Genomic DNA, 26,523 nt, shown 5'->3' with positions numbered 1-26,523 from the left:
CCTGTCGCTGAGCCGAGGCCCCTCCAGCTCCAGGTACGCGCTGATCGCCGGGGGATGCAGGATTTCCAATATGAAGACCCATCCTCCCAGGAGCGGTTTCAGACGTTGGACAAACCTGCAGAGGGCGGACGGACCTCACGCGGGACTCGACTTCCGGGGCTCCCTGGCGGGTTGTGGAGCTCTTGGAGTGCCCGAGGTCTCCGGTTGGGGCCCCTCCCGCCGATGCCAAAGCCGAGGCACCCGCAGGGAGCGGAGGGGACCCGGCGGGGGGCGGAGCCGCGGCTGCTGTGGGAGGCGGGGAAGGGATGCTACCACGACCTTCGCTCTCCTCCGCCTGATCCGGGAGGGGCACTCCTGCCCGCCCACCCCCATTTTAAGCCAGTACAATAAACAACAAAATAACACAAATCTTCCCGACGTGCTAAGAAAGCCCGAACTGTGCACTCATGGTACCAGGTGCGATCTAACCAAACCTTTATACCTATTATAAGATACAATTAGTTGTATAAATTGGAGTTGTATTTAGACCTTCGACTTTGCCAAGGGGAAAGACGTACTAGAACATGGTTTGCCTTCCGGGCAGAACCCCGAAAATATCCAGAGAGGTGGAGGAGAGAATCTCGAAGCCTCGAGCCAAGAGCAAGTACCTGGTCTCGGCGTTCTAGGTTCCCATGGTCACGCTGCCCATTTCCGGCCAGACGCAGACACAGCGCCACACACTGTCCTCTTGGAGCTGGTAGCCCGGGGCAACCAGGACGCCGAACTTTGAAGCACTCTTCACTGGTCGCTGCAATTTGTGACATCCTGCCAGTGTGGCGGCGGCTGACGTACCAGGGGCTCTGAAAATGTAAAGATAACGTTTTGGCTTTCTGGGGCACAGGGGGGTGAAAGGCCTGACACTCCCTACTTGGCAACCCTGGCAATTGAGGAGTTGGGGGGCAGGGAGCTGGACATGGGAAGGGAAAGGGGAAAGAAGGGAGTTAATGACCTGGGTCCTAGACCCTAGAAAGTTGTCCAGCTGCCTCCAATTCCTGGGCCCAGACTAGCCCAGCTGGACCTGCAGTCAGGGCTCACGTTAAGGGGAAAGAATGACATCCCATGTTTCTAGATGGAAAAACTTAATATTGTTACTATGATAGTACTGCCCCAAATTGATCTACAGATTCAACACAACCCCTATCAAAATCCCAGCTCACTTCTTTGAAAAATTAAACAAGCTGATCATAAAATTTGTATGGAAATTTAAGGAACTCAGAATAGCCAAAACAATATTTTAAAAGAATAACAAGTTAGTGGACTCACACTTCCTGCTTTCAAAACTGTCAGAGGCAAACAATCAATAAACAATCTACAGTAGTGAGACCATCACTTCAAATAAAACAGTTGATGGCATTTGTTGCCAATGATAAAATTAGAGCTTTCATAAGCATGATCATTGTCAACAATACCCACAACTGCTCACATTCGGACAACATAGCCAACTGGTAAAGGAAGCACCAGATCTGAGTCCTCACCCACACCTTGCTCTTATTTGCCACGGTTAAATTCCAGTAGCCCAGTTTCCCAGGGGTAAGCATGGAAAGTAAAAGAAGAGTGAGTTAGTAATGTGGTTTGGGTCTCTTAGAGCCAGCTTGGGTCTTTTATTCCCCTATCCAACCATGAGGCTGAGCATTCTATCAAATTGGAGGCGTGCTTCCTAGAATTTCCACATTACTGCCTATCTTATTGTGTGCTTTACTGGAAACTGAGTTTTGATTGCCCACGTATATAGTTTTTCTTTTTAGAGTCCATTACACTCAAATCAACAATGTAGATTTTCAGATTAAAATAAATCGAAAAAGGAAAGCAAATTAAACCCATAGTGATCAGAAGGAAGGATAATAAAGATTAAAGTGTAAATTAATAAAGATGCAAAATCAAAGAGCTATGTCTTTGAAAAGATTTGTTGTTTTTTTTTCACCACACGGCTTGTGGGATCTTAGTTCCCCAGCCAGGGATCGCACCCAGGCCCTTGGCAGTGAGAGCGTGGGGTCCTAACCACTGGACCGCCAGGGAATTCCCATGAAAAGAGTTCTTTAATGACAAATTAGCTAGAATGACCACGAGAAAAGTGATTCAAATTACTAAAATCAGAAGCGAAATAGCAATGTTACGGAAGTAAATGATTATTTTAAAAAATAGTATAAATCATTGCCAATAAATTAGATAATTCAGTTGAAATGGACAAATTCCTAGAAAGACACAAACTACCAAAAATGACTATAACAGAAATAGAAAATCTGAGTAGACCTATAACAAGCAAAGAGACTTAGCAATTTTTAAAACTTCTCACAAAGAATAGCCCAGCCCACATGACTCCACTGGTGAATTCTACCAAATGTTTAAGGATTAAGTAATGTCAATTCTTCACAAACTCTTCAAAAAAAAATACAAGAGGAGGTAACAGTTCCAACTTATCAAAAGAGGCTAGTATTACTCTGGCACCAAAACCAGACAAAAATATCACAAGAAAATAAAGCTATAGATCAAGATTTCTTATGAATATAAAACACAATATCCTCAATAAATTACTGGCAAATCAAATCCAGCAACATATAAAAAAGATCATACACAATGATCAAGTGGGTTGTATCCCAGGAATGCAAGCATGGCTTAACATAAAAAATTAATCTTTATAAATCAATACTTATAGAATATTAATCTTCTCAACAGCCACAGAAAAGCATTTGACAAAATTCAACAGCCCTTCATGATTCAAAAACAAAACACTCAACACATTAGGAATAGTAGGGAACTTCCTCAACCTGATAAAAGGCATCTACAAAAAACCCCACGGCTAACATCATACTTAATAGGAAAATACTGAATACTTTCCCTCAAGACTGGCAACAAAACAAAGATGTTTACTTTATGTCTCTATAGATTTGCCTATTCTGGACATTTCATATAAATGGAATCATACAATATGTGACCATTTGTGTTTGCTTCTTTTATTTAGCAATGTTTTCAAGGTCCGTGCATGTCGTATTGATAGCATGGTGTATGAGTACTTCATTCTTTTATGTAATGGTATAATATTACATTGTAGAGCTATAATACATTTTGTTTGTCTATTCATCAGTTGATGGACATTTCGATTGTTCCCACTTTTTGGTTATTTGTTGCTATGAACATTCATCTACAAGTTTTTGTATGGACGTACATTTTTTTTTTTTTTTTTTTTTTTGCGGTACGCGGGCCTCTCACTGTTGTGGTCTCTCCCGTTGCGGAGCACAGGCTCTGGACGCGCAGGCTCAGAGGCCATGGCCCACGGGCCCAGCCGCTCCGCGGCATGTGGGATCCTCCTGGACTGGGACGCGAACCTGCGTCCCCTGCATCGGCAGGCAGACTCTCAACCACTGCGCCACCAGGGAAGCCCTGGACGTACATTTTTAATTATCTTGGATAATTAACTATCTTGGATGAGTGGAATTGCCAGATCAAATGGTAGTTCTACGTTGAACTTTTGAAGGAACTGCCAAAATCTTTTCCAAAGCAGCTGCACCGTATTACACTCCCACCAATGTATGAGGGTTCCAACTAATTCTTGGGCCAAATGGTATGGCTAGAGTTGGCTGATTAGACTGGAATCTCACTGTCAGCTGAAAAGTGTCAGGAGTGGTGGGTCATCCTTGGTATCCCTAAAAGCGAGTCAAGAGTTCTATGTAGTCAATCCATCAGGAGCAGATGGGGCCAAAGTCTTTTTCTTTGTGCCCATCCCAGATGGTGGATGCACTGCAGTGTCTGGTGGTGATCTGAGCAGTGCAGTTTGATCAGCAGCTTGATTACAGTCAATCTCATCTGATAATAATCCCTTACTGTGAGCATCTACATGAGTGACCAGAAGGTCTGATTAGCAGCTGCAGTTTGTTCATGGCCCCAGAGAAGAGTGTCTTACTCTGCCAGTCTGTACTCTTAAGTGGCAGACCAAACAGCCCAAGAATCAGTAAACAAAGCAAAACAAAACGAGTTCCTGAAGGGAAGTACTGGTTGCAACTATGAAAATGCCTTTTGAGTTCTTCCCATGGAGCACAGTGACGACATCTGCTTTTGATTCTACATAGCTGACAGCTTTAACAGCAGCTGTAGCATAGTTGCCAGATTTTCATGCAAAAGTGAGACTTTCTTTTCTTTTCTTTTCTTTTTTGCGGTACGCAGACCTCTCGCTATTTTGGCCTCTCCCGTTGCGGAGCACAGGCTCCGGACGCGCAGGTTCAGCGGCCATGGCTCACGGGCCCAGCCACTCCGCGGCACGCGGGAGCCTCCCGGACCGGGGCACGAACCCGTGTCCCCTGCATCGGCAGGCGGACTCTCAACCACTGCGCCACCAGGGAAGCCCAAAAGTGAGACTTTCTTGACACTGAGACTTTGATTTGCCAAACAACAGGTTATCATCTATTAAGAGAAATCTTTGGAATCGGGATAGAAGCACTTGTGCTATATCCTGACCTTGCACTGGTGCCAACGGCAGGGGAATTTGTCCCATAATACTTCTCTACCTTTAGCTCTACCCCAAAGAGGGGAATGTTTCCTGGAAGTTTATGAGCATTTATAGTTCAAGCCTATAACACATCAATTTTATTATATATTTGGCAGAGGAAGCTATAGCAACAGTAGATTAATTGTCCCAGGGCCCTCACCTATATGGTAACTTTAATATTTTTTCCCCTTTTCACTGTAAGTTTTGCCCAAATTCTATCAGGAGATCATGTTACATTCTGGCTGAGAGCCTGAGGATTGCTGAAGGATGGTGGAGGCTAGGCTGTAGAGGTTGGCTGGAGCAACTGGGGAGCCTTTTTTATGCTTTGGCTCCTTGCCCACTGGATGCGTCCTCCACCTCTGTGTATCTCCCAGTGTCTGGAGAGCACCTGGGTTCCGAGGCTTGCTCTTTCTTCCTCCTCACATGCCACAGCTTAGTCCTGCAGGCCTTGGTACAATCAGCTACCCCTGTGCCTCAACCACCACCCACCCCCATCCACCATGGTAGGATGATGACTTGGGCACCTGTATCCAACAAATCCAACTCAGTAAAAATTTGAGTCCTTCCTCTACCCGGAATTCCCCAGTTTACTTGACATTTTTTCTTTTAAAGCAGCTAAGGTCAGAGTAAAGCAGAGATCAGGGAGGGAGAGAGTAGCTCAGCACCAGTAAGCAAGGCTGTGCATATACGTGAAGCTTCTTGCAGCTGCCCGCTCATGCTAAGCATACAAACTCATAACATTCTTAGTCTACCCAAAGCTCTATATCCTCATTGCAGACATTATTTATGTTCAGTTTTTCAATCCCCTAATTCACTACCCATAGCCTACACTGCCTTTTGACCTAGGCAGCAGGGTCTGCTCTCCCATTATCCTGATGACATTGCTTTCTTCTCTTGCACTGGCGGTGAGTGAACAACCACCAAAGCACCAGTCAGGTGACTTCTTTCAATCCTACTTCTTGCTGCCCAGGCTGTAAACATTCATTAACAGGTTGGACAATGGGGGACACTTAATCCCCCATCACCCACCACTTAGGCAAGAGCATTTGTGACTGGATCCCAGGGAGCCTTAGTGTTCCCTGCCCCAAACTGTCAAGTGGACAAGCGTTCCTTAAGCACTAGTGTGGTGGTTAATGAGGTTACATGAATCACTACTAGAGCTGTTCAGTTGCTTACCATGCTTCCATAGACTCAGTTGGTTAGGACACAACAAGCCCAAATACATTCAGACAGTTCATTGCAGTTAGCAAAAGCACAAGCATCATGATATCAATTTCCTGCATCCCTAGTCCCATGGAAAACACTAAAACAGAGGAGCCATAGAATGGGTAATTAGAACGGTGGTCATTCTTTCACTGAAGAGTCAGCTCTAAACTTAAGCCGAGGGCTTCTATAACGTGCAGCCATATCCAAAGAGGAGGTGAAATGAAGTCTTGAAGTCAACTGCAACTGAGAAGGTGGATGAAAAATGGTCTTTCGGCGATTTCTGTTAAGGCTGCTTGTCTCCCTTGGTTTGGGGGAATGCAGGGCATTCTACCAAGACTCATTTACACTGCAGTTAAGCTTTGCTTACTTGGCCTGTATGGAGATGTAGAAGGTAAACAGGGTGCCGTGGTATAACTATCCCTCCAAGAGACTTCAAATCTTAAACCAATCTTGCATTCCTGGGATCATTCATGGCATAAATACAGTTGCTCATGGTGTGTTATCATTTTTATAAATTGCTGGATTCAATTCTCTTATATTTTGTTAATGACTTTTTCACCTATGTAGTAAAGAATTTAACCTTGGCCAGAGAGAGGTCTGCCCTTTGCCCTCCTTGGCTTAAGGTGGTAATAGCTAACTAAGCCTGTCAATGCTGTTCCTCACAGGAGTCTCTTTGTTTGCCTGCGGACCTTTAGTCACTCGACAGTCAATGTGATTTAGGGTTGTGGCTGGCCATAAGTCTAACAGTGTGATTTAGGGGGAGGACTTTGGGTCACATGGTATCAGCTTGACCTCCTGAGGGGCTAAAAACTGAGATCAGGCACGCGGGCAGTCAACAGTGCCTATGTAATGGAACCCCAATAAAGATTCTGGACACCAAGGCTCAGGTGAGCTTCCCTGGTAGACAGTTCTCCATGCATATTGTCATACATCGTCCCTGGAAGCAGCTAACCCTGTCCATGATTCCTCATGGAGAGGATGACTGGAAGCTCTGCATTTGGAGCCCTCCCGGACTCTGTCCTAGGACTGATTTTAATCTGTATCTTCTTCCTGTGGTAACAGTGGATATAACAACTTTCAGTGAGTTCTGCAAGTCCTTCTAGCAAATTAGTTGGGGACCCCCAGACTTGCAATTGGTGTCAGAAGTAAGCATGGTCTTGGAGCCCCTTAAACTCTGCCATGATGTGAGAAGTAAAGATGGTCTCTTGGAGGCTGTTCCTCAAATTTTGCAGCATCTATATTCATGGGGTATATTGATCTATCATTTTCTTTTCTTGTAATGTCTTTGTCTAGTTTGGTATTAGGGAAATGACTCCTAAAAGGAATTGGGGAGTATTCCTTCCTACTCTATTTTCTGAACGACTTTATTTAGGATTGCTCTATTTTTCCTCCTTAAATATTTGACAGAATTTACTAGTGAAGTAATCTGGACTTGCCTGGAGTTTTCTCTGTGGGATGATTTTTAATCAGAAACTCAAATAATTTTGTATCTATATGGCTACTCAAAGTTTCTATTTCCTCATGTGTTATTTTGGTAAATTGTCTTACTAAAGACAAGGAATTTGTCCATTTTATCTAAGCAGTCAAATATATTACATTAAGTCAGTATAAATGTGTGAATAATATTCTCTAGTCAATATCTGTAGGATCTGTACTGATGGCTCTTTTGCATTCATGATTTGGGTAATTTATGTTTTGTCACTGTTTTTCCTTAATTAAATAAATCATATTTAATTTAATAAATTATATTTCAAAAATATAGTAATTGACTATAAATTTAGTTAACTCAGTGTAATTAATTACATAATAAAATTTTAGTTTAATGAATTAAGGTGAATTTGAATTAAAATTTAAATATGTAAAATTAAATTGAATGAACTAAATTAAACCATATGAAATAAAATGTAATATACTAAATTAAACCAAAATTAAATTGAAATTTAAAATACACAAGACATTGAATTTAATACATTAAATTAATATTAAATTTTTCAAACCAAATTAAATTTAATAAATCCAAATTCAGTTATGTTAAATTAAATTTAATTTGAGTAATTAAATTTCAATTAAACTTGAACTATATTGCCTTAAACTTATTTTCCTACATCAAACTGTAATAAAATTAAAATTGAATTATATAAAATTCATTAATTGATGGTAATAAAATAAATTTATCTAAGTACCTTACCAACACATATTCAACTATACTAAAGTTAATTTAATACATTAAATGAAAAACTAAATTAAAAATTAAATTAATTAAAATAAGTTACAATCCAATTAAGATTAATTCTACATTAATAAATAAAAATGTGGCAAGTCTTATGCTGGATCTGAAGGTCTCTGTTTAGCGGGTTAAAAACCCCTTTGGGGAGGAGGTCACAGTACCCATGTTGTAGCCTCTGTGTCCTGGTGTCTGTGACAGTGTGGAAGAGACCATGAGTAAAAATGTTTAGGAAAGGTGAAAATAAAATCAAGTCTAAACCACGAATAGCAAAAAAGTTGCTACTATGTCCAGAGCCAAGAAAGCCAGAAAAACTCTCAGCCAAGGGTGAAAATTTTCATTTTCCCCACACCCTTCTCCTCAACCGGAAAGAAAGTCATTTTGACTTTGAACGTGGACATGTGGACATTTATAATGACCACAACTTCCGTATCCAGTGTGTGTGTGGAGGGGGGCAGGTGTACTGACGTTTTGTACCCCACTTGATTTTCATGGTTGCCCAGGTTAGAGCATTACCCTGAAGAGATGTCTAGCTCTCTGATCTGTACAGATTTTTGATTATACATAACATAATTTTTTTAAAGAATTTAAAAATTAACTTTATAGGAGAGAATACTAGATACATATGAAACAAGAGAACCAAAGGGGACATCACCAGGAATTGAGGAAATCTATGCTCCGGTAGCGGTGGGTGTCAGCTAGGCAACAGTAGGATGAGATGGGATTAAACCAAAGTGTGCTTTGTTTTGAAGAAACTAGCCATTAATTTGCAGAAAGCTGCAGACACCAGATGTTCCAAAAAGGTTACAGTGCATTCCAGTCAACAAGATACCACAGTGAGAAAAAGTAACCAAGCACCTACTTACTTGCAGTTTTGGGCAACCTAGAGTAACCTTTGCCTCATTATCATGATCATGCCTTCCCCAGGCTTAAAACTCCCCAGCGACACAGTGATTTTTTTTTTTTTTTGCCACACCGTGTGGCATGTGGGATCCTATTTCCCCCACCAGGGATAGAACCCATGGGCCCTGCATTTGAAGAACAGAGTCTTACCAGCAGGCAAATACCTTTTTCTTTTTTTTTGACACAGTGCTTTGAGAGCTATCTCCCTGTCTTCTTACTTGTTGCTAGTAATAAACAAGTAATAAATGCTTCTGCTTTAATTGAAAGTTCTTGGTGTGTTCATTGGCTAAGCACCCCAAGTGACAGACCCATTGTGTGGTCAGAGGAAGACTTGGTGAAGCTGGTGGTCCCTGATTTCAAAGTCTACTTTGGTCCAACCATTCTCACCAGAGATGGTCAGGTCACCATCATTTATGGCCATCGATTGTTGCTCTGGACTAATTCTGATGGATGAATGCTGCTGTAGAGGCCCAGAGGCTGAATCATCTTGCGAGGCCTGGCTAAGGAACTGCTGGGAGGAGTGTGACAGCTGGAAAGAGTGGTGGGAGGTAGCAACACAGATATCAATAAACAATCTATATTAAAGAATATAAGAGAGTTTTATTTGCTCCAAGATGAGGACTGGCCCAGGAGTGCAGCCTCCACCGAGGAAGAAAACACTCCAGAGAAGCATGGTTTTCAGCAGTTTTTTTTTTTTTTTTGCGGTACGCGGGCCCCTCCCGTTGCGGAGCACAGGCTCCGGACGCGCAGGCCCAGCCGCCTTGGCTCATGGGCCCAGCAGCTCCGCGGCATGTGGGATCCTCCCGGACCGGGACACGAACCCGCGTCCCCTGCATCGGCAGGCGTACTCTCAACCACTGCGCCACCAGGGAAGCCCATTTCAGCAGTTCTATACCATGTCAGAACAAAGAACATATATCAGACATGACAGAGGTACATTCCTTCAAGGTTTCAACGGAGAAGTATAGTTACAAATTATCGGATACACAGTGAGTGAGCATGACCTTGGCATCTGGGACGGGAACTTTATCTTCCAAGGAATACTAGCATCGGTGTCATAGGAAGGGAAGCATTTCCCCCTATTGTCAGAGTGGGCATGCTTTACTGTAATGGTTAAAACAAATGTTCAACATATATTTGACAGACCGTAAGTCAGGCTGTTCCAGTTTACATAAAGTTCAGGCCACATCAGGTATAAGCCTGACTGGCTTCCCCAGCCCCCAATATACAAAGATTTCTTCAATCAGAGGTAATGTGGGAGGCATATGACAAAGGGACTGCTTTCCTTCCCAGCGTAAGGCACACAGTATGCCGGCGCCGATTAGTACATGCAGAAGGGAAAAATGATTTTACGGTGATATGAGAGCGACTTAATCCAGGTAGTGTTCCTAAAGCGGGCCCCTTTCCCTGTGAACATCTAGGCAGTACCAGCTGCTGGCGCCGGAATCGACCGCCAAGATGGCGGCGCCCTCTCGGAAGCCGATTAGCACGCTGCCATGTGTTGCCAGTGAACGTACGGACTACGCCATCTTACGGAATCAGACTCCAAGATGGAGGCGTCCAGAAATACAGGCGTGGCCATATTTCCTGAGAATGTATGGACTCGCCGCCGTACGGTCTCAGTAGTCAAGATGGCGGCGCCTGAGAGACTGTCGGAGCTCTAGGCGGGCGACCGACTTGTTTGTCGCGGAGCCGACGCACTGGGCCTGCGCAGTAGTGCCTGGGAGGCGCGACGAAAACCGGAAGTGCTGGTGGGCGCTTTTGCAACGGCCGGGGACGACGCTGAGGGACTGTGTAGGCTCGCGGGTCGCTGGCGGGGTTCGAGAAGGGGTGCGCTGGGAGCGGAGAGATGGTGAGTACGAGGTCCCAGGAGGGAGTCGGCGGTAGAGGTCAGTGGGGCTGGAAATGGTGGTGTCCATCGGCAGACGCATGGGGGTTTGTGGCGAACCATAACTGGAGTCAGTGGGCAGAATGGGGCGGAGGACTGTCGAGCCTTAGAATGATGGGGGTCTGCTGGTCAGGTTTTTTTACTCGTGTGTGAACCGTCTGAGAGTTATGTGATGAGCCATTATGCGGGTCCGTAATGGAAGTTTAGTGGTAGTTTCTTGGGGGTCCGAATGGGGGGTTCTTTGTGCGGAGTGATGAGGGGTTTGCGAAGTGTTGTATTGGGCAGTCTGGAGTGAGCCGTGATGAGTCTGTATCGGGGGATCTAGGGGGGCGGGGTTGTCTGTGAGGTTAGTAACGGAGGATCTGAGGGGAACCGTGCTGTCTTGAGACCCGGTGATGGGGGTCTGTGAGATGCCATGCCGAGGACAAAATGTGGTGAGTGATGCGGTGTCTGTAACGGGCAGCAGCTGGCTCAGTGGGTGAATAGAATGATGGGGTGTCAGTGGGGAAAGCGATTGGAAGTTCAGAGGCGGAGTGATGGGGGTTTATAAGCAGGCTAAGGGGGTGTCAGCGGTGAGTGGGAGGGTGGTCTGTGGGGACTATGGTGGGGAGATTTATGAGGAGCCATGGTGGGAAGTCTATTGGCAGACTGTTGAGGTCTGTCTTGAGCCGTGATGGAGCTGTACTGGAGGGATGAGGCATCATGATGGGGGTTCTCTAAGGAGCCATGTTGGGGGCTCCCACAGGAGGCGGACGCTTCAGACCCAGAGCCTCCAGATGCCGGGGAGGACAGCAAGTCAGAGAACGGGGAAAACGCGCCCATCTACTGCATCTGCCGCAAACCAGACATCAACTGCTTCATGATGTGAGCCGCGGAGCGGTGGGCGGGATGGACACCTGGCCGGGTGGGGAGAGGCCGATGGGTCTGGCCCCTCACATCTCCCTCACTCGCCCCATCCTCCGCAGCGGCTGTGACAACTGCAATGAGTGGTTTCATGGGGACTGCATCCGGATCACTGAGAAGATGGCCAAGGCCATCCGGGAGTGGTACTGCCGGGAGTGCCGAGGTGAGGGGCCGGAGTGGACAGGGCAGGCAGCTGGGGCTGCCAGGGAGGAGAAGGAGAAGCCTTAATGGGAGGGTGGCTCACGGGGAGTAGTGATCTGCGTCTGTGGGCAGAGTGATTGTTGGTCAGTGCTAAGCCGGAATGGAGGCTCCATCGTGAGCTGTGATAGAAAGCTCCACCGGCAGGGACAGCTCTGCCCTGGAGTAGGGAGACAGAGCAGGCGGGTGGGACCGAAGAGGAGAGAAGAGGAAGAAAGAGTTCTGGTGCCATCCACATCCCCTGGTGCCAACCCACGCTGGCTCCACCCTCTGCCCCGCAGAGAAGGACCCCAAGCTGGAGATCCGCTATCGGCACAAGAAGTCACGGGAGCGGGACAGCACTGAGCGAGACGGCAGTGAGCCCCGGGATGAGGGTGGAGGGCGCAAGAGACCTGCCCCGGATCTGGACCTGCAGCGCCGGGCGGGGTCAGGGACAGGGGTTGGGGCCATGCTTGCTCGGGGCTCTGCTTCGCCCCACAAATCCTCTCCACAGCCCCTGGTGGCCACACCCAGCCAGGTGAGTGGCCGCAATGGCTGGGTTAGGGGAGGTGATCCCATCTCAGGCCTTGCTCGGTTCCTGAGCTGTGTTGCGGGCGCCTCTTGCTAGCATCACCAGCAGCAGCAGCAGATCAAACGGTCAGCCCGTATGTGTGGTGAGTGTGAGGCCTGCCGGCGCACCGAGGACTGTGGCCACTGTGACTTCTGCCGAGACATGAAGAAGTTTGGGGGCCCCAACAAGATCCGGCAGAAGTGCCGGCTGCGTCAGTGCCAGCTTCGGGCCCGGGTGAGCATGGGCAGAGCTGGGCAGGGTCAGGTGGGGGGCCAGGATGTCTGGGAAGAGCTGATTGAGGCTAGGATGGGTGGGCCGGGTGAGGTGGGGCCTAATCGCATACGGACAGGTGGGGAGGGACCTGGCTGGTTCAGACGAGTGGGTCGTGACCAGATGTGCTGGGCTAGCAGGGGAGTCCGCAACCCCAGATGCGCAGGGTAGGGCCAGGCGTTCCTAGGTGGTCAGACGTGTCAGCGCAGCTGGGGCAGGGCCGAGCATGTCCTGGCGATGGGGGGCGGGGGGCGCTGGTGTGTCTAGGGAGGCGAGGCGGGGCTCGTTGGTGGAGTCGGGCACTTGTGGGAAGGGCTAGGGCAGGGCCCCCTCCATCCACCTGGGGCTGACCTGGGCCTTCCTCCTGCCGGCACAGGAATCGTACAAGTACTTCCCTTCCTCGGTGAGTCCAGCCCCCCAGGGCGGGCGGGGCCTGCGGGCAGGGCGGTCAGGGCCAGTCCTGAGATTCTGCCCTGCAGCTCTCGCCGGTGATGCCCTCAGAGTCCCTGTCAAGGCCTCGCCGGCCACTGCCCACCCAGCAGCAGCCACAGCCGTCGCAGAAGCTGGGGCGCATCCGCGAGGACGAGGGGGCAGTGGCAGCAGCAGCAGTCAAGGAGCTGCCCGAGGCTACGGCTACACCCGAGCCACTCTCGGACGAGGACCTCCCACTGGACCCTGACCTGTACCAGGACTTCTGTGCAGGGGCCTTTGATGACCATGGCCTGGTGAGCAGACAGAGCGTCCCATGTGGAAGGGTAGTGGTTACAGAAGCAGAGAGTGTCCGTGATGAGGAGAGAGGAGGCAGAGGGTATGGAATACTGACGTGGGGACCGAGCAGGTGGTAGGGAAGTCACGAGTGGAGCAGGCGAATCAGCGTGTGCCTCATTTGCAGCCCTGGATGAGTGACACGGAGGAGTCCCCGTTCCTGGACCCTGCGCTGCGGAAGAGGGCGGTGAAAGTGAAGCACGTGAAGCGTCGGGAGAAGAAGTCTGAGAAGAAGGTGACCGAGAGGGTGCAGTGGGTGTGGGGAGGGAGGGCGAAGGTCAGGGGCTGAAGGGCTGGGGTGCAGGGGGAAACAGGGGTGCGGGGCTGACTTCAGCTGCGCCCTGCCCTGGCCCATCTTGTCCCACAGAAGGAAGAAAGATACAAGCGGCATCGGCAGAAGCAGAAGCACAAGGACAAATGGAAACACCCGGAGCGCGCTGACGCCAAGGACCCTGCGTTGCTGCCGCAGTGCCTGGGCCCTGGCTGTGTGCGCGCTGCCCAGCCCGGCTCCAAGTATTGCTCAGACGACTGCGGCATGAAGCTGGCAGCCAAGTGAGTCATTGCTGGAGGGTTCAGGGGAGCCAGGGAGTACAGGGTGGGGCATGGCCAAAGCCCCCTGTGTGTCTGCCAGTCAGTCACCATTCAGTCACCCAGCACCCACCGGGCCATCCACCTGCTCCCGCATCCGTCTGTCTGTCCGCCCAGTCATCTGCCCTTCAGTCACCTGGTTCCTTACCTTTCACCACTGAGTCACCCATCTGCTCTGCGCCCTTGGATCACACTGCTCACCTTACTGCCTTGCCTCCTTCTCTGCTCACCCAATTCACTGCCTCCCTGCAGCCGCATCTACGAGATCCTCCCCCAGCGCATCCAGCAGTGGCAGCAGAGCCCCTGCATTGCTGAGGAGCACGGCAAGAAGCTGCTCGAACGCATCCGCCGGGAGCAGCAGAGCGCCCGCACCCGCCTTCAGGAAATGGAGCGCCGATTCCACGAGCTCGAGGCCATTATCCTGCGGGCCAAACAGCAGGCTGTGCGCGAGGACGAGGAGGTGAGCGGGCACGGGTGCAGCAGCGGCGCAGGGCCCAGTACCTGCTCCCGCCTGGCCTCATCGTCTCCTCCACCCCATTCAGAGCAATGAGGGTGACAGCGATGACACGGACCTGCAAATCTTCTGTGTCTCCTGCGGGCACCCCATCAACCCACGTGTTGCCTTGCGCCACATGGAGCGCTGTTACGCCAAGGTCAGGGTGTCGGCCTGAGGGGGTGGACGGTGTGGGGACATCCCTGGGTCCCTGGGGGCGGGGGTGCCGTCTCGCGAGGGCACGCGGCGCACATCCACAGTCCCTCCGTTTGTGCTCACCCCTCCAGTACGAAAGCCAGACGTCCTTTGGGTCCATGTACCCGACCCGCATCGAGGGGTGAGTGTGGGCACTGCGAGGGTTAGCGGGGCCGGGCCTGGGCGCCACCCTCCGCTTCCTCTGCTACCTTCTCTGTTACCTTCTCTGCTCCACACCCCCAGGGCCACACGACTCTTCTGCGACGTCTACAATCCTCAGAGCAAGACATACTGCAAGCGGCTCCAGGTGCTGTGCCCCGAGCACTCACGGGACCCCAAAGTAAGCTTTTCCCTCAGCTTTCCCCATTCTGTCCCCCCCCTTCCCCCCGGGCCACACTTCCTTCCTCCCTCTCCCGCTTCCCTTCTTCCTGCCGGCCCACTTCCACAGCCCCCACTTGCCCTGCCTCCTCGCCCTCCGTGCCTCTCCTTTCCCTGTTGCATCCCCTCCTACTCCCCCCACCTCGCCTTTCCTTCCCACCCCCCGGCCCCCACTCCTGTCCTCCTCCCGGCCTCGCCGCTCCGCACTCACGCCCACCCCGGTCTCCCCGCAGGTGCCAGCTGACGAGGTATGCGGGTGCCCCCTTGTACGTGACGTCTTTGAGCTCACGGGTGAGTTCTGCCGCCTGCCCAAGCGCCAGTGCAACCGCCACTACTGCTGGGAGAAGCTGCGGCGTGCCGAGGTGGACCTGGAGCGCGTGCGCGTGGTAGGTCTCGGCGGCGGATGCGGGGGGAGGGGGGGTGGCTCGGGGATCCCCTTGTCACGGCTCCCCCTGCTCCCCCGGCAGTGGTACAAGCTGGACGAGCTGTTTGAGCAAGAGCGCAATGTCCGCACTGCCATGACCAACCGGGCGGGCTTACTGGCCCTGATGCTGCACCAAACCATCCAGCACGACCCGCTCACGACCGACCTGCGCTCCAGCGCCGACCGCTGAGCCCCAGCGGTCCAGATGCCCTCCCACCCTGCGGCGCGGGCGGGAGCGGCCCCGGAGCCCCCATTTGTCTGGTCTGCCATTCATGTTCCTCCCACGGTCCCTGAGTTTCTGCCTGTGCCCGTGCACCGTTTGACCATCTGTTTGCCCTTACCACAGGGCCTCAGAACTTCCTCACATCCTTGTCTGTTCTTCTGTCTCTCTGTTCTCTGTGCCTGGGAGGGCTTGCGGAGTCTCCGCACCTTTGCCTCCCCCACTCTGGTTTTGTTAATAAAATTTTGATGAACCAAGAAAGCTAACTATGGACGGTCTCCAAGTTTTTTTTCCATTGCAACTGCTTTCCTGCGCCCCTAGAGTAGAGTGGCACACCTGTACTCTGGAGAGGCTGCAGTACAGGTGTAGGCTGCACATACCCAGTCGGCGCCCACTCTGTGCTCTGCAGGCTCCGCCTTGGTCTGTGGGGATATGAGGTGCTGAGGGAGAGTCCAGGGACCTACACTGTCAGCCTGTCCTCTCATTGTGTGACAGTGGGTATACAGTCAGTCTGTGTATGGCTGATTCATCATTCCTGTGTGAGCAGGAATTTTCTTATTTACTCTTATTGATGGTCTCCAGACCAGAGTTGTATGAAATGACGGACACAAGGCCCTCCTCTTTCCCCAGAAACCCCTGTCTCGGGACGAGTGTACAGCAGGAGCCCACTGGGTTTCTGTCGGGCGCACCAGCCTGTCCTCTCGTTGTCAGGTGCAGTGAGCCGCACAACGCTACCTTTCCAGCCTGGACCCACCCTCACGGGCCTCCTGTTTGCCTGCAGAGCAGCACCAGCCCTCCCCTCGTGGAAGAAGCTCTGGCCATTGCCAGGCATGACATGTCCCTAGGCGCTCTAGTGACTCCAGCGGGAAGAGAGAACGGGACACAATAGCCCTGGGGGAGATCCGATGTTTTAAGGCAGGATAAGAAAATTTAAGCGTAACATACTCCCTACCCGTATTGGGCCCTCCCCAATGGGCAATGTGCATCTGCATTATACATTAACCAGACGTCCTTTGTAGTGGAATAACTGAGGACATGGAAAGGAGACATGACCCATGAGCCCCCCCCAACAAACTGGGGGCTGGCGAATAAGCCAGAACTACAAACAGTCCTGATTGCTTTGAGCACCCCCCCCCCGGCAAACCGGGGGCATGTGAATAAGCCAGAGCTGTGAACAGTCCTGAATGCTTTGAGCCCCCCCGCCGCCCCCCCCGCCGGCAAACCGGGGGCCTGCAAAGAAGCATTGAGTGCTTTGGGCACTGATCCATGAGATGTCCTCAGTCTAATCAGCGTGGTGGGAACGCAAGGAAATGTCCTTGTGCTACTTCAGTATAATCAAAATAATGGTGGGAACTTTGCGCTGCTTTTGCGCTCAAGGACGAAGCACGGCAGGTTCTCAAGAAAGCCAATTATTGCTTGTATAATTAATAGAAACATAGGTTGCTGCTTTTTCACTTCTGAAATGTTAAAAAAAAACAAGTTTTAAAGTGTAAACCTAGATAATGCTTTAATAAAAGCTACCACAACAGGACAGACGGCGCTGTTTTGCCTGAGCGAGCGGCAGCCCTCTACTGCTGTGCTTCGGCACAATTCATCTCGTGTGATGAGCTTACTTTCGGCCCTGTCATAAGATAAACTACAACATTTGGCGGCCGAACAGGGACCTGAAGGTAAGTAATCGCGTGATCGCGGGACCGAAGGGGAAATTGGTCCGCTCAGAGTAAGCAAAACCTTTGGCAACAGTAGAGTAACTGTAATGGGGAATTCCCATTCAGTAGAATTTCAATACATTAAACTCCTAAAACAGTTATTATGGAGTTCAGGAGTGAAAGTGAAACCAGAATCTTTTGATGAATTGTTTGCGCTGGTACGTAAACATTGTTACTGGTTTCAATCTACTGGTCATAACCAGTTAAATTTAAAAGTTTGAAAACAGGTTATGCGAGCCTTAAGAAGAGCTCATCAGCATGGAGACCCTATATCTGTCCGTGTTTGGTCTCTTTGTAAATTAATTTCCCTTGCCCTGGAACCATTACAATCTGAGACGGAAAATGAAAATGGGGCGCATCGTCAGCGTCCGAATTCTGCTCCCGATCATTCTGCTGCTTTTCGTACTCTGTTTCGTGAGTCTCCTATAGAGGACCTTCCTCCGCCTCCTCCTCCCCTTGTGTCTAAGACAGGAGAGGATTTTTCAGATTCCAGTATGAAGGGGCTTTTTCTGACGATGATAAAGGTTAGGAGCAGACTAACAAACAAAATGAGATGCCACTTTCTCAACAGAATGAGATTTCTGATATACTTTCAAAGTTAAAAAAATTTGATGGTTAAATTGGAAAAAAATAAAAATAATGCTAGCACTCCGTCATATCAGGAGCCATGTCCTACTATTCCTTCGGCTCCTCCTTTAGAATTAGCAGCTTATCCTGTTGGAGCCTCTCGTCAGTTTCACTTTCCTCTAAAACCTAAATCTAATAGACTATTGTTGGAAGAAGAGATGAATACGGAAGAAAAGCAATATTCTGAATCATTTTTTGCTTTCCCTATTGTTAGACAAGCTATGCCTGCTAATGATCAATTTCCGAATGGATATATGAACGTTAAATATAACCCTCATAATGTAAAAATTTAAAAAATGCTAAAAGAAGCCATTAATGCATATGGGATGCATTCTAATTATGTTCAAGGTCTTTTGTTTAGGTATGCTTCCAAAAACATATTAATTCCTCAGGATTAAAAGGCGCTTGCCAAGACTACTACTTGGTGGAAAGAAGAAGGCACCTCCATTGACCTGGGGCCAAATAAAAAAGTTTGCAGACACTGCCAAAAATCTTGTCATTTCACAGGGTAAACCCCTCACTAGCACCAATCTTTTTGTAGCCATGTTGGCAATGTTGTCTGCAAAAGTAATAAACATATCAGCCAATGAGGTAAATTGTACTAACCATACTTATTGGACTTATATTCCTAACCCTCCTCTTAATATAGGGGTTACCTAGTGGGATGCCCCAATTCTTGTATATGTAAATGAGTCTGGATGGTTGCCTGGTCCTTTTGATGATAGAGGCCCTTTGAAGCCGGAAGAAGAAGGAAGGATAATAGAAAATTACACGGTGGGTGTTAATGGACCTCCTATTTGTATGGGAAAGGGAGATCATTGCCTTAAAATGAATTATCAGACATGGTTAAGTGTTGTCAAAAATAAAAGCAGATATCATGGGTTATATCTTTTGAGTGCTTATAGTTTTGAAAGTTCTAATTCCACTCTTAATGAGAATGTTTCCGCACCTTATTTGCCTCCATGCCAAGTGCCTCTTGTGGATCGATTATCGGATTGGGTCCATTGGACTCGATGCCGAGGAGATATGGCTCGGGTTCTTGTTAATACTTCTTGGGGAAGCGTCATTGATTGGAGCCCTTTTGGCTCCACCCAAGGAAAAAGCGGTCTGAAAAATTTATACTGGCATAGAAAGGATAACACTATTTATAGCAATACTATTAATGATACCATAGTATGGCATGCAGGAGGGTTTTCTCCTCCTGGTCCTCATTTAAATGGATATCCTATCCAAAAGGATTTATGGAAGCTTATGACAGCTTTGAAAAAGATTAATGCCTGGGTAGGACATATGGTTAACAAATCTGGAAATCATAGTTTGACTTTTCATAAAAATGTTACTCGATATACTCGTAGTTGTGTGAAATTACCTTATATATTGTTAAAGAGACCAGCTGTATGGAATGAGACTCAAGGTATTATAATATGTAAAAATTGCTCTCTGTATACCTGCATTAACTCTAGTATATCTTTTTTTTTTTTTTTTTTGCGGTATGCAGGCCTCTCACTGTTGTGGCCTCTCCCGTTGCGGAGCAACAGGCTCCGGATGCGCAGGCCCAGCGGCCATGGCTCACGGGCCCAGCCGCTCCGCGGCATGTGGGATCCTCCCGGACCGGGGCGCGAACCCGTGTTCCCTGCATCGGCAGGCGGACTCTCAACCACTGTGCCACCAGGGAAGCCCTCTAGTATATCTTTTAACATATCTACTGAAAGTTTGTATATCTTACGAGCTTGGACAGGTCTTTGGCTTCCTGTCAATCTTGGAAGGAAATGGCAAAAATCTCTTCCTATGACTGTTTTACAATATTTAACTGATACATTAAAAAAAAGTAAAAGATTTATAGAAATGTTGATTGCAGCTGTCATGGGTATTATAGCCATAACAGCTTCTACTACAGGATTGCTAATGCTCATTATAATAATAATCGTATGTTTAATTATAGTCCGACGACGATTGAAAGTCACCCGCCATACAACATCGCAACAAGCTGCTGTGTTTTCCTTGATGCTGCACAAGCTGCAAAATAATTCCATGTAGTTTAGCATCGAGAGTAATGCTGCCGTGTTCTCCTTGATGCTGCAAAAATTACAAAACAGAAAGGGGGAAATGTAGTGGAATAACTGAGGACATGGAAAGGAGACATGACCCATGAGCCCCCCCCCCCGCTACAAACTGGGGGCTGACGAATAAGCCAGAACTACAAACAATCCTGATTGCTTTGAGCCCCCCCCCCCAGCAAACCGGGGGCATGTGAATAAGCCAGAGCTGTGAACAGTCCTGAATGCTTTGAGCCCCCCCCCGCCCCCCCCCCGGCAAACCGGGGGCCTGCAAAGAAGCATTGAGTGCTTTGGGCACTGATCCATGAGATGTCCTCAGTCTAATCAGAGTGGTGGGAACGCAAGGAAACGTCCTTGTGCTACTTCAGTATAATCAAAATAATGGTGGGAACTTTGTGCTGCTTTTGCGCTCAAGGACGAAGCACGGCAGGTTCTCAAGAAAGCCAATTATTGCTTGTATAATTAATAAAAACATAGGTTGCTGCTTTGGCACTTCTGAAATGTTAAAAAAACAAGTCGTAAAGTGTAAACCTAGATAATGCTTTAATAAAAGCTACCACAACAGGACAGACGGCGCTGTTTTGCCTGAGCGAGCGGCAGCCCTCTACTGCTGTGCTTCGGCACAATTCATCTCGTGTGATGAGCTTACTTTCGGCCCTGTCATAAGATAAACTACAACACTCCTCAAAGGCAGGAATGTCTGCTCAACCATAAAGATCAATTTTTTCTTCTCGATGCCAGCGATGTAACTCCTTAGACGATAACATTCTTAATTCTTTCCTAATTTTGTAAGGGGTCATGGTGACCTGGTGCTGCTTCCTATGTGCAGATCTGGACTATGTATCTTTGGTGAACTTTATGTAAGATGTCAGTGTGTCATTTTGATGTACGACCCTTTGTCTCAAAAATGTATATAACTTCTAACAGGCGGAATAGTCCTCAGAGTTTTCTGAACAACTTCTGTGGTTCTAATCCTCAGGTTGGCTCGAATAAAATTCTCTATTTCTCCTTTAGATTGACTGTCGATTAATTTTTCATCAACATAGGTCTTATTCTGTTCAGTACCTCTAGTTGAAGTGGGTATTGTTGAATATTAGGCAGAGGCTTGGAGTTGTCAACAGTCATTTAAATAGGAGTGGCTGACACAGAGGTATATAGTGACAGGGAAACATTTTATAGGCTATACATGTTATCAATCATATTGACTTGTTGCACAAACACTGTACGTGTACTTTTAGCAGTAGAATTTAAGCAAGCAGTGATACATGCCATGCGTAGCTTGATAGCTAGGAAAAGGATAATAATACATACAGTGAAAATAATAATCATCTGTAAAACAGAGCAAAAAAAATTACCTAATCCTGAGGAGAACCAACTAAACAGATCGTTAAAAGGGTCTTTTTTTTCTTTTAATGTCATAACCATTTTGCCTCTTAAAAATTTTATCTAGGAGCATCTCTACTTCTGCACAGGTATTGATATAAGTGCAACAAGTAGTGTGAGCAATAGCACAACTCCTTGTTTAGCTAGTAGAAAATCAAAGGTAGGGAATTCCCTGGTGGTCCAGTAGTCAGGACTTCATGCTTCCACTCAGGGGACACGGGTTCGATCCCCAGTCAGGGAACTAAGATCCTGCAAGCGGTGAGGCCAAACAAACCAAAAAAAGATTAGAAAAAAGAAAAGGATATCGAAGGTAATTATTATCCAATACTACTTAGGTTAAGGAATTGAGGGATGTCTCTTGTGCTGCAATGCTTTTTGTAGTCTCTTCGGCTATTTGACCAACGGGCGGCTGATAGATTTCTGACCATATCTCTCTTTACATATACTCCTTCACTAGGAATCAAGATTCTCAAAAGACTTTGCTACCAGGTATCTTAATAACATTGATCTCTTCTGTAATGGAGAGAGAAAGGAGTTTTATCTGTCTCTTTTATATAGACAATGGGATAATATAACATCCCAATAAGCATAAACCTTCTGCCTGTCAGCTCTTAAGATATTTATGTGCCCAGTTTTGGGAAGGTGGGTCAATTCCAATGCCGTACATGAAGACAAAACCTGAGGATGCAAGTGATCCCAAAGTTGCAAGTCCAACAATCGGTTAAATGGCCCCCAGTAGCTGTACTCTGTGACAACTTTACTAAAGAATTTTCTTTCCATCCTAAACACTGGGTCAAAAGTATAGCCAGAAGAGAAACAATAACTCTCAATGTTGACAGAGAGACAGACAGTTGGTAAACAGTACAACTGAACCAGTAGGATGGGTCTTAAAGAGCTGGTCTGGACTCTTGGGTTAGCTGTCTGCTACTGTTGTCGATTTCTTCTCATCCCAGCTTGGTGAAGCTTGTCTTAGTTGAAGTCAGGTGTCAGAAACAGGGGTCACGGTCCATTTAGGAGCAGAAGCCTTTTTAAAAAATGAGAGATAGGAACCTAGGAGTTTACTTCTTTGAGCTTTGCAGCACAGGGGTTAGTACTAATACCTGATATGGCCCTTTTCAACACAGCTGCAAAGCATCTTGTATTTATGCCTTTTCCAATGGACAAAATCTCCAGGTTGCAGTCCATGATCCATAAGGTCTTCACCTCCTGGGAGCTCGCGGTGAAAGGAATGTTGCCAGCTTTTCATTTTCTTTAAGTGCCTTAACGAGTCCCTGACGATAATGCAACATATCACGCCCTTATGCAATGTTGGTTCATACATGCCTTCATCTGGGCACGTAGGTCATCCAGCGGTTATTTCAAAAGGACACAGTTGCTGCTTACCAAAAGGAGTGGACCTAAGGTTGAGAAGCACCAATGGGAGAGCTTCTGGCCATGAAAGATGAAAAGCCCCTGAGAGTTTTGTCAGTTGGGTTTTGATAGTGTTGTTAGTTCTTTCTAACAGTCCTGAAGATTGGAGGGGGGTGATAAGTGCATTAAAGATGCTGCATTATTGGCTAAACGTCATAAATAGATTTAATTATTTGTCTGGCAAAGTGAGTCCCTGGTCACTATGTAACTCAGAAGGAATTCCCCAAACAGAAATTATTATTTCCAATGGTGATTTACCTACTGTTATACCCCTTGCTCTCCTGCAGGGAAAAGCTTCAACCCAGTGTGAAAACATACAGATCATCACCAAGATTATTTATATCCTCGAGGTGGTGGCATTTGGACAAAGTCCAATTGCCATACCTCAAAGGGTCCCTTAGGAAGAAGAACGTGGCCTTGTGCCCCATGAAGTGGTTTTCTGGGATTATATTTAAGACACAGAGTACAGCGAGTACATACTTTATGAGCCACCATGGGAGAATGTTTCCAAAACTATAGTTTCCCCCGTAAAACCATGTTTCAGGTGCCTAATGAGTTAAAGAATATATGTGCTGGAGTAACAGCCATTGTGCTCTAAGAGACACTATAGGTTTTTAAAATCAGGTCCAAAGCATATTTGTGTGATGGGCTCAAAAATTCCCCCTTTTTGTAGCCACATCTGTTTATCTTCTTTAGTGGCGATTTCTTGAGCCCGTGGAAGGAAATCTTTTACTGGGTTAGCAGGGTTCACAGAGAGCAGTGGAAATTCTCAAAGCTGAACAGGATGAATTTTTAAAGTTGTCTGTTTTTCTGCAGCATCAGCAAGCTGATTTCCTTTAGCTTCCTTAATGTCAGATTTGGGATGCCCCAGTGTTTTAATACTTGCCAACTGTTTTGGTAGTGGTGTAGAACTACAACCTGCAGTTAAGAACTCTGCAACCTGTTTCCATTTTTCATAGGCTGCCTGAGTTAAGATGGATTTTAAGGTGTTTATGGCCTCTTTTCCTTTTGGCATCCACTCAACCAGATCAAGCTTGTCAGACTTAAGTAATGCATATAAAGGTTGAGAAATAAGTGGAAAATTAGGTACCCAATTGCTACAATATTCAGTCAGACCCAGAAATCTCCTCAATTGTTTCTTTTTTTGGAGAAGTGAGAAAGCTAAAATCTCTTTAATTCTTTTAGAGTTGATTAATAGTCCTTCCTTAGATATAAAGCGGCCCAAATGTTTTACAACAGGTCAGCAAATTGGAGTTTATCTTTAGGCAACTTGTGTCCCTTAGAAGCTAGTTGTTGTAACAGATGGATGGTGTCTTTTTGAGAATCCAATTCATTTCTAGAACATAAAAGCAGGGGCTTCCCAGGTGGCACAGTGGTTAAGAATCCGCCTGCCAATGCAGGGGACACCGGTTCAAGCCCTGGCCCGGGAAGATTCCCACATGCCGCGGAGCAACTAAGCCCGTGTGCCACAACTACTGAAGCACACGCACCTAGAGCCCATGCTCTGCCACAAGAGAAGCCACCGCAATGAGAAGCCCGCGCACCACAAAGAAGAGCAGCCTCCGCTCGCCGCAACTAGAGAAAGCCCGCGCTTAGCAACGAAGACCCAATGCAGCCAAAAATAAATAAATAAAATGAATAAATTTATTTTTAAAAAAAGAACATGAAAGCAAATCATCTACACATTGAATTAAAGTGGAGCCACCAGGAAAGTCTACATCAGCTAAATCAGCTTTAAGCACTTGAGAAAAGTAAGTGGGGTTCTCACTATAGCCCTGTGGCATGGCAGTCCAGGTATATTGATGATTTTCCCATGTGAAGGCAAAAATGTACTGACTGTCCTTCTTTACTAGGATACTAAGGAAGGCATAAATCAATTACTGAAAAATAGCAGCTATCGGCTGGAATGACTGAGAGCAGAGTGTGTGGATTTGGGACCACAGGACAACGGGAATCACAATGTTATTTATAGTTTTCAGATCTTGAACAAATCTCCAACCTTTCCCATTTGCCTTTCTCACTGGTAAGATATGTGTGTGTGACAAGGACTGGTACAAGGAATTATAAGTCCCTTCTTAAGAAAGTCCTGAATAACAGGGTTTATTCCATTTAATGTCTCTGGTTTAAGTGATATTGTCAAATATTAGGTAGAGGCTTGGAGTTGTCAACAGTCCCCTTAACAGGAGTAGCCAATTTAATTTTTTCAATATCTGAAGAAGAAGATGACCATAATTCTTTAGGCACTGGCAATAACAGGTCATTCATTTCTTCTTCGTCTGTTTGAACCACTGATTTTTATAACCATCTACTTTTCAGTAACTAGATTTTGCTCAGCATTAAAATTTCTAAACCTAGAAGCATTTCACCTTTTTGTGAAAAGGCAATATGAGCATTGCTGGCTTCTGAAATGTCTCTTCCTATCAGATGAATTGGGGCACATTTTACTAGGAGAAACACAAGTTTCCCTGTGATAGTTCCTAACTGAAAGGTTAGCGACTCTGATTTTAAAATTTGCAAAGGTAAATTAGAAACTCCTACTATTTGAATTGACCTTATACTCCAAGGGAGAGGGCAATGAATAAGGGTAGGGTAAAGACCAGAGATTGTAGCCCCAGTAGCTACAATGGCCTTTGAAGTTTCCCCTCTGATTGTTGTCTCAATTTCCCCTAAGGTATTGGTGAAGAGCTGGGGGAAGTACCCTCTCATAATTGTCAAGCACTCCTATTTCTTTTTGTTTTGCCATGTTCCAAATTCCATTTAAATGTCTGGCACTCTCATTTGAAGAGACCATGGCTTTTGCACTAAAAACAAGTGCGGGCATTTCGTTTTGGGCCAGGGTTAGAAGAAAAGTGTTTTAATAGGGTCTCTAAGTTGCTGTAGTTGTATATTCATGACTTTAGTGACTCTTTCTTCTTCTTTGGAAGGTTTTAGAGAGATTCTCTGCAATAGTGACAAGCATGTTAGAATGTATTATGGCCCGTTCCAATTCATGTCTTTTAATTAGCTTTGCTATTTTTTCATCTAATCCCTCTTAAAGATTGAATTTAGAATTGGATCATTTTGATGATTTTGAAAACTTTCAGGGGCCATTCCAGGGTGCTATTTGAAGGTTTTCTCAAACCTCTCAAAGGAAAAAACAGTTTCTCTGCACTTTTGCTTGCATTGGTGGATCATTGCCCACTCTATTTTCTCAGGAAAAATTTTGGGGATGGCTTGGTACAAGTTACGAGCAAGTTCTCGACACCTGTGGACATCTGCATGCTCATGCTTATGAAAATCTTCCATACGTGTCTTCCATTCTCCCTTTTGTAGCCATACTTGGCTTTACTTTTGGATACCAGCAATTGCTCAAGCTATTACAAATCTAAGTATCCTGGCTCATGTATCCTTACAGAATGAATTATCTTAAAAACCCTAAAGGATCTTGTAAAGGGCCTGGAAAATCCTTAGTTAAATTTTTAAGTTCAGCTCTAGTCCAGGGAGTATATATTAGTTCAGGCTCACCTCTTCCAGTAGGTTTCTCTTTAAAGGGACCTGCAATGATTTTAGGGCTCTCATTTATTCCCTGGGGTCCAGTTAATTTTTCCTTTGGAGGTGGAGGAGGAGGTAGAAC

The 26,523-nt window shown here is 46.9% G+C and overlaps 1 protein-coding gene and 1 long non-coding RNA gene across 4 annotated transcripts; both read left to right on the top strand.

Moving 5' to 3' along the window:
• Positions 1-10,566: 10,566 nt before the first annotated feature.
• On the top strand, positions 10,567-15,984 carry CXXC1 (CXXC finger protein 1). 2 transcript variants are annotated; one of them, XM_030867941.2, is made up of 15 exons: positions 10,567-10,704; positions 11,486-11,604; positions 11,706-11,806; positions 12,123-12,358; positions 12,449-12,625; positions 13,038-13,064; positions 13,141-13,386; positions 13,554-13,661; positions 13,794-13,978; positions 14,267-14,474; positions 14,557-14,667; positions 14,795-14,844; positions 14,946-15,042; positions 15,314-15,466; positions 15,548-15,984. In XM_030867941.2, exons 1-15 carry the CDS (start codon positions 10,702-10,704, stop codon positions 15,692-15,694), a joined length of 1,968 nt encoding a protein of 655 aa, XP_030723801.2. In that variant the 5' UTR covers positions 10,567-10,701; the 3' UTR covers positions 15,695-15,984. The 2 variants fall into 2 exon arrangements, with proteins under 2 accessions (XP_030723801.2, XP_069903127.1); XM_070047026.1 differs by lacking the exon at positions 13,038-13,064.
• Positions 15,985-16,945: 961 nt separating this feature from the next.
• On the top strand, positions 16,946-21,130 carry LOC132598339 (uncharacterized). Of its 2 annotated transcripts, none has more exons than XR_009566388.1 (2): positions 16,946-17,394; positions 19,559-21,130. It is a non-coding gene; the product is annotated as an uncharacterized lncRNA (long non-coding RNA). The 2 variants fall into 2 exon arrangements; XR_009566389.1 differs by having other exon boundaries at positions 16,946-18,834.
• Positions 21,131-26,523: the final 5,393 nt, after the last annotated feature.

The sequence above is a fragment of the Globicephala melas genome, chromosome 13, assembly GCF_963455315.2.
Source record: "Globicephala melas chromosome 13, mGloMel1.2, whole genome shotgun sequence".
Lineage (NCBI taxonomy): Eukaryota > Metazoa > Chordata > Mammalia > Artiodactyla > Delphinidae > Globicephala > Globicephala melas.
Note: the sequence above shows the minus strand (reverse complement) of the source record. Positions and strands in the feature narration are given on the sequence as shown.

Excerpts from the sequence above, each read along its gene's own strand:
- CXXC1 (XM_030867941.2), top strand. Across the intron at positions 11,807-12,122 it reads GTACTGCCGGGAGTGCCGAG|AGAAGGACCCCAAGCTGGAG; the intron begins GTGAGGGGCCGG and ends TCTGCCCCGCAG. Across the intron at positions 13,065-13,140 it reads ACAAGTACTTCCCTTCCTCG|CTCTCGCCGGTGATGCCCTC; the intron begins GTGAGTCCAGCC and ends TCTGCCCTGCAG.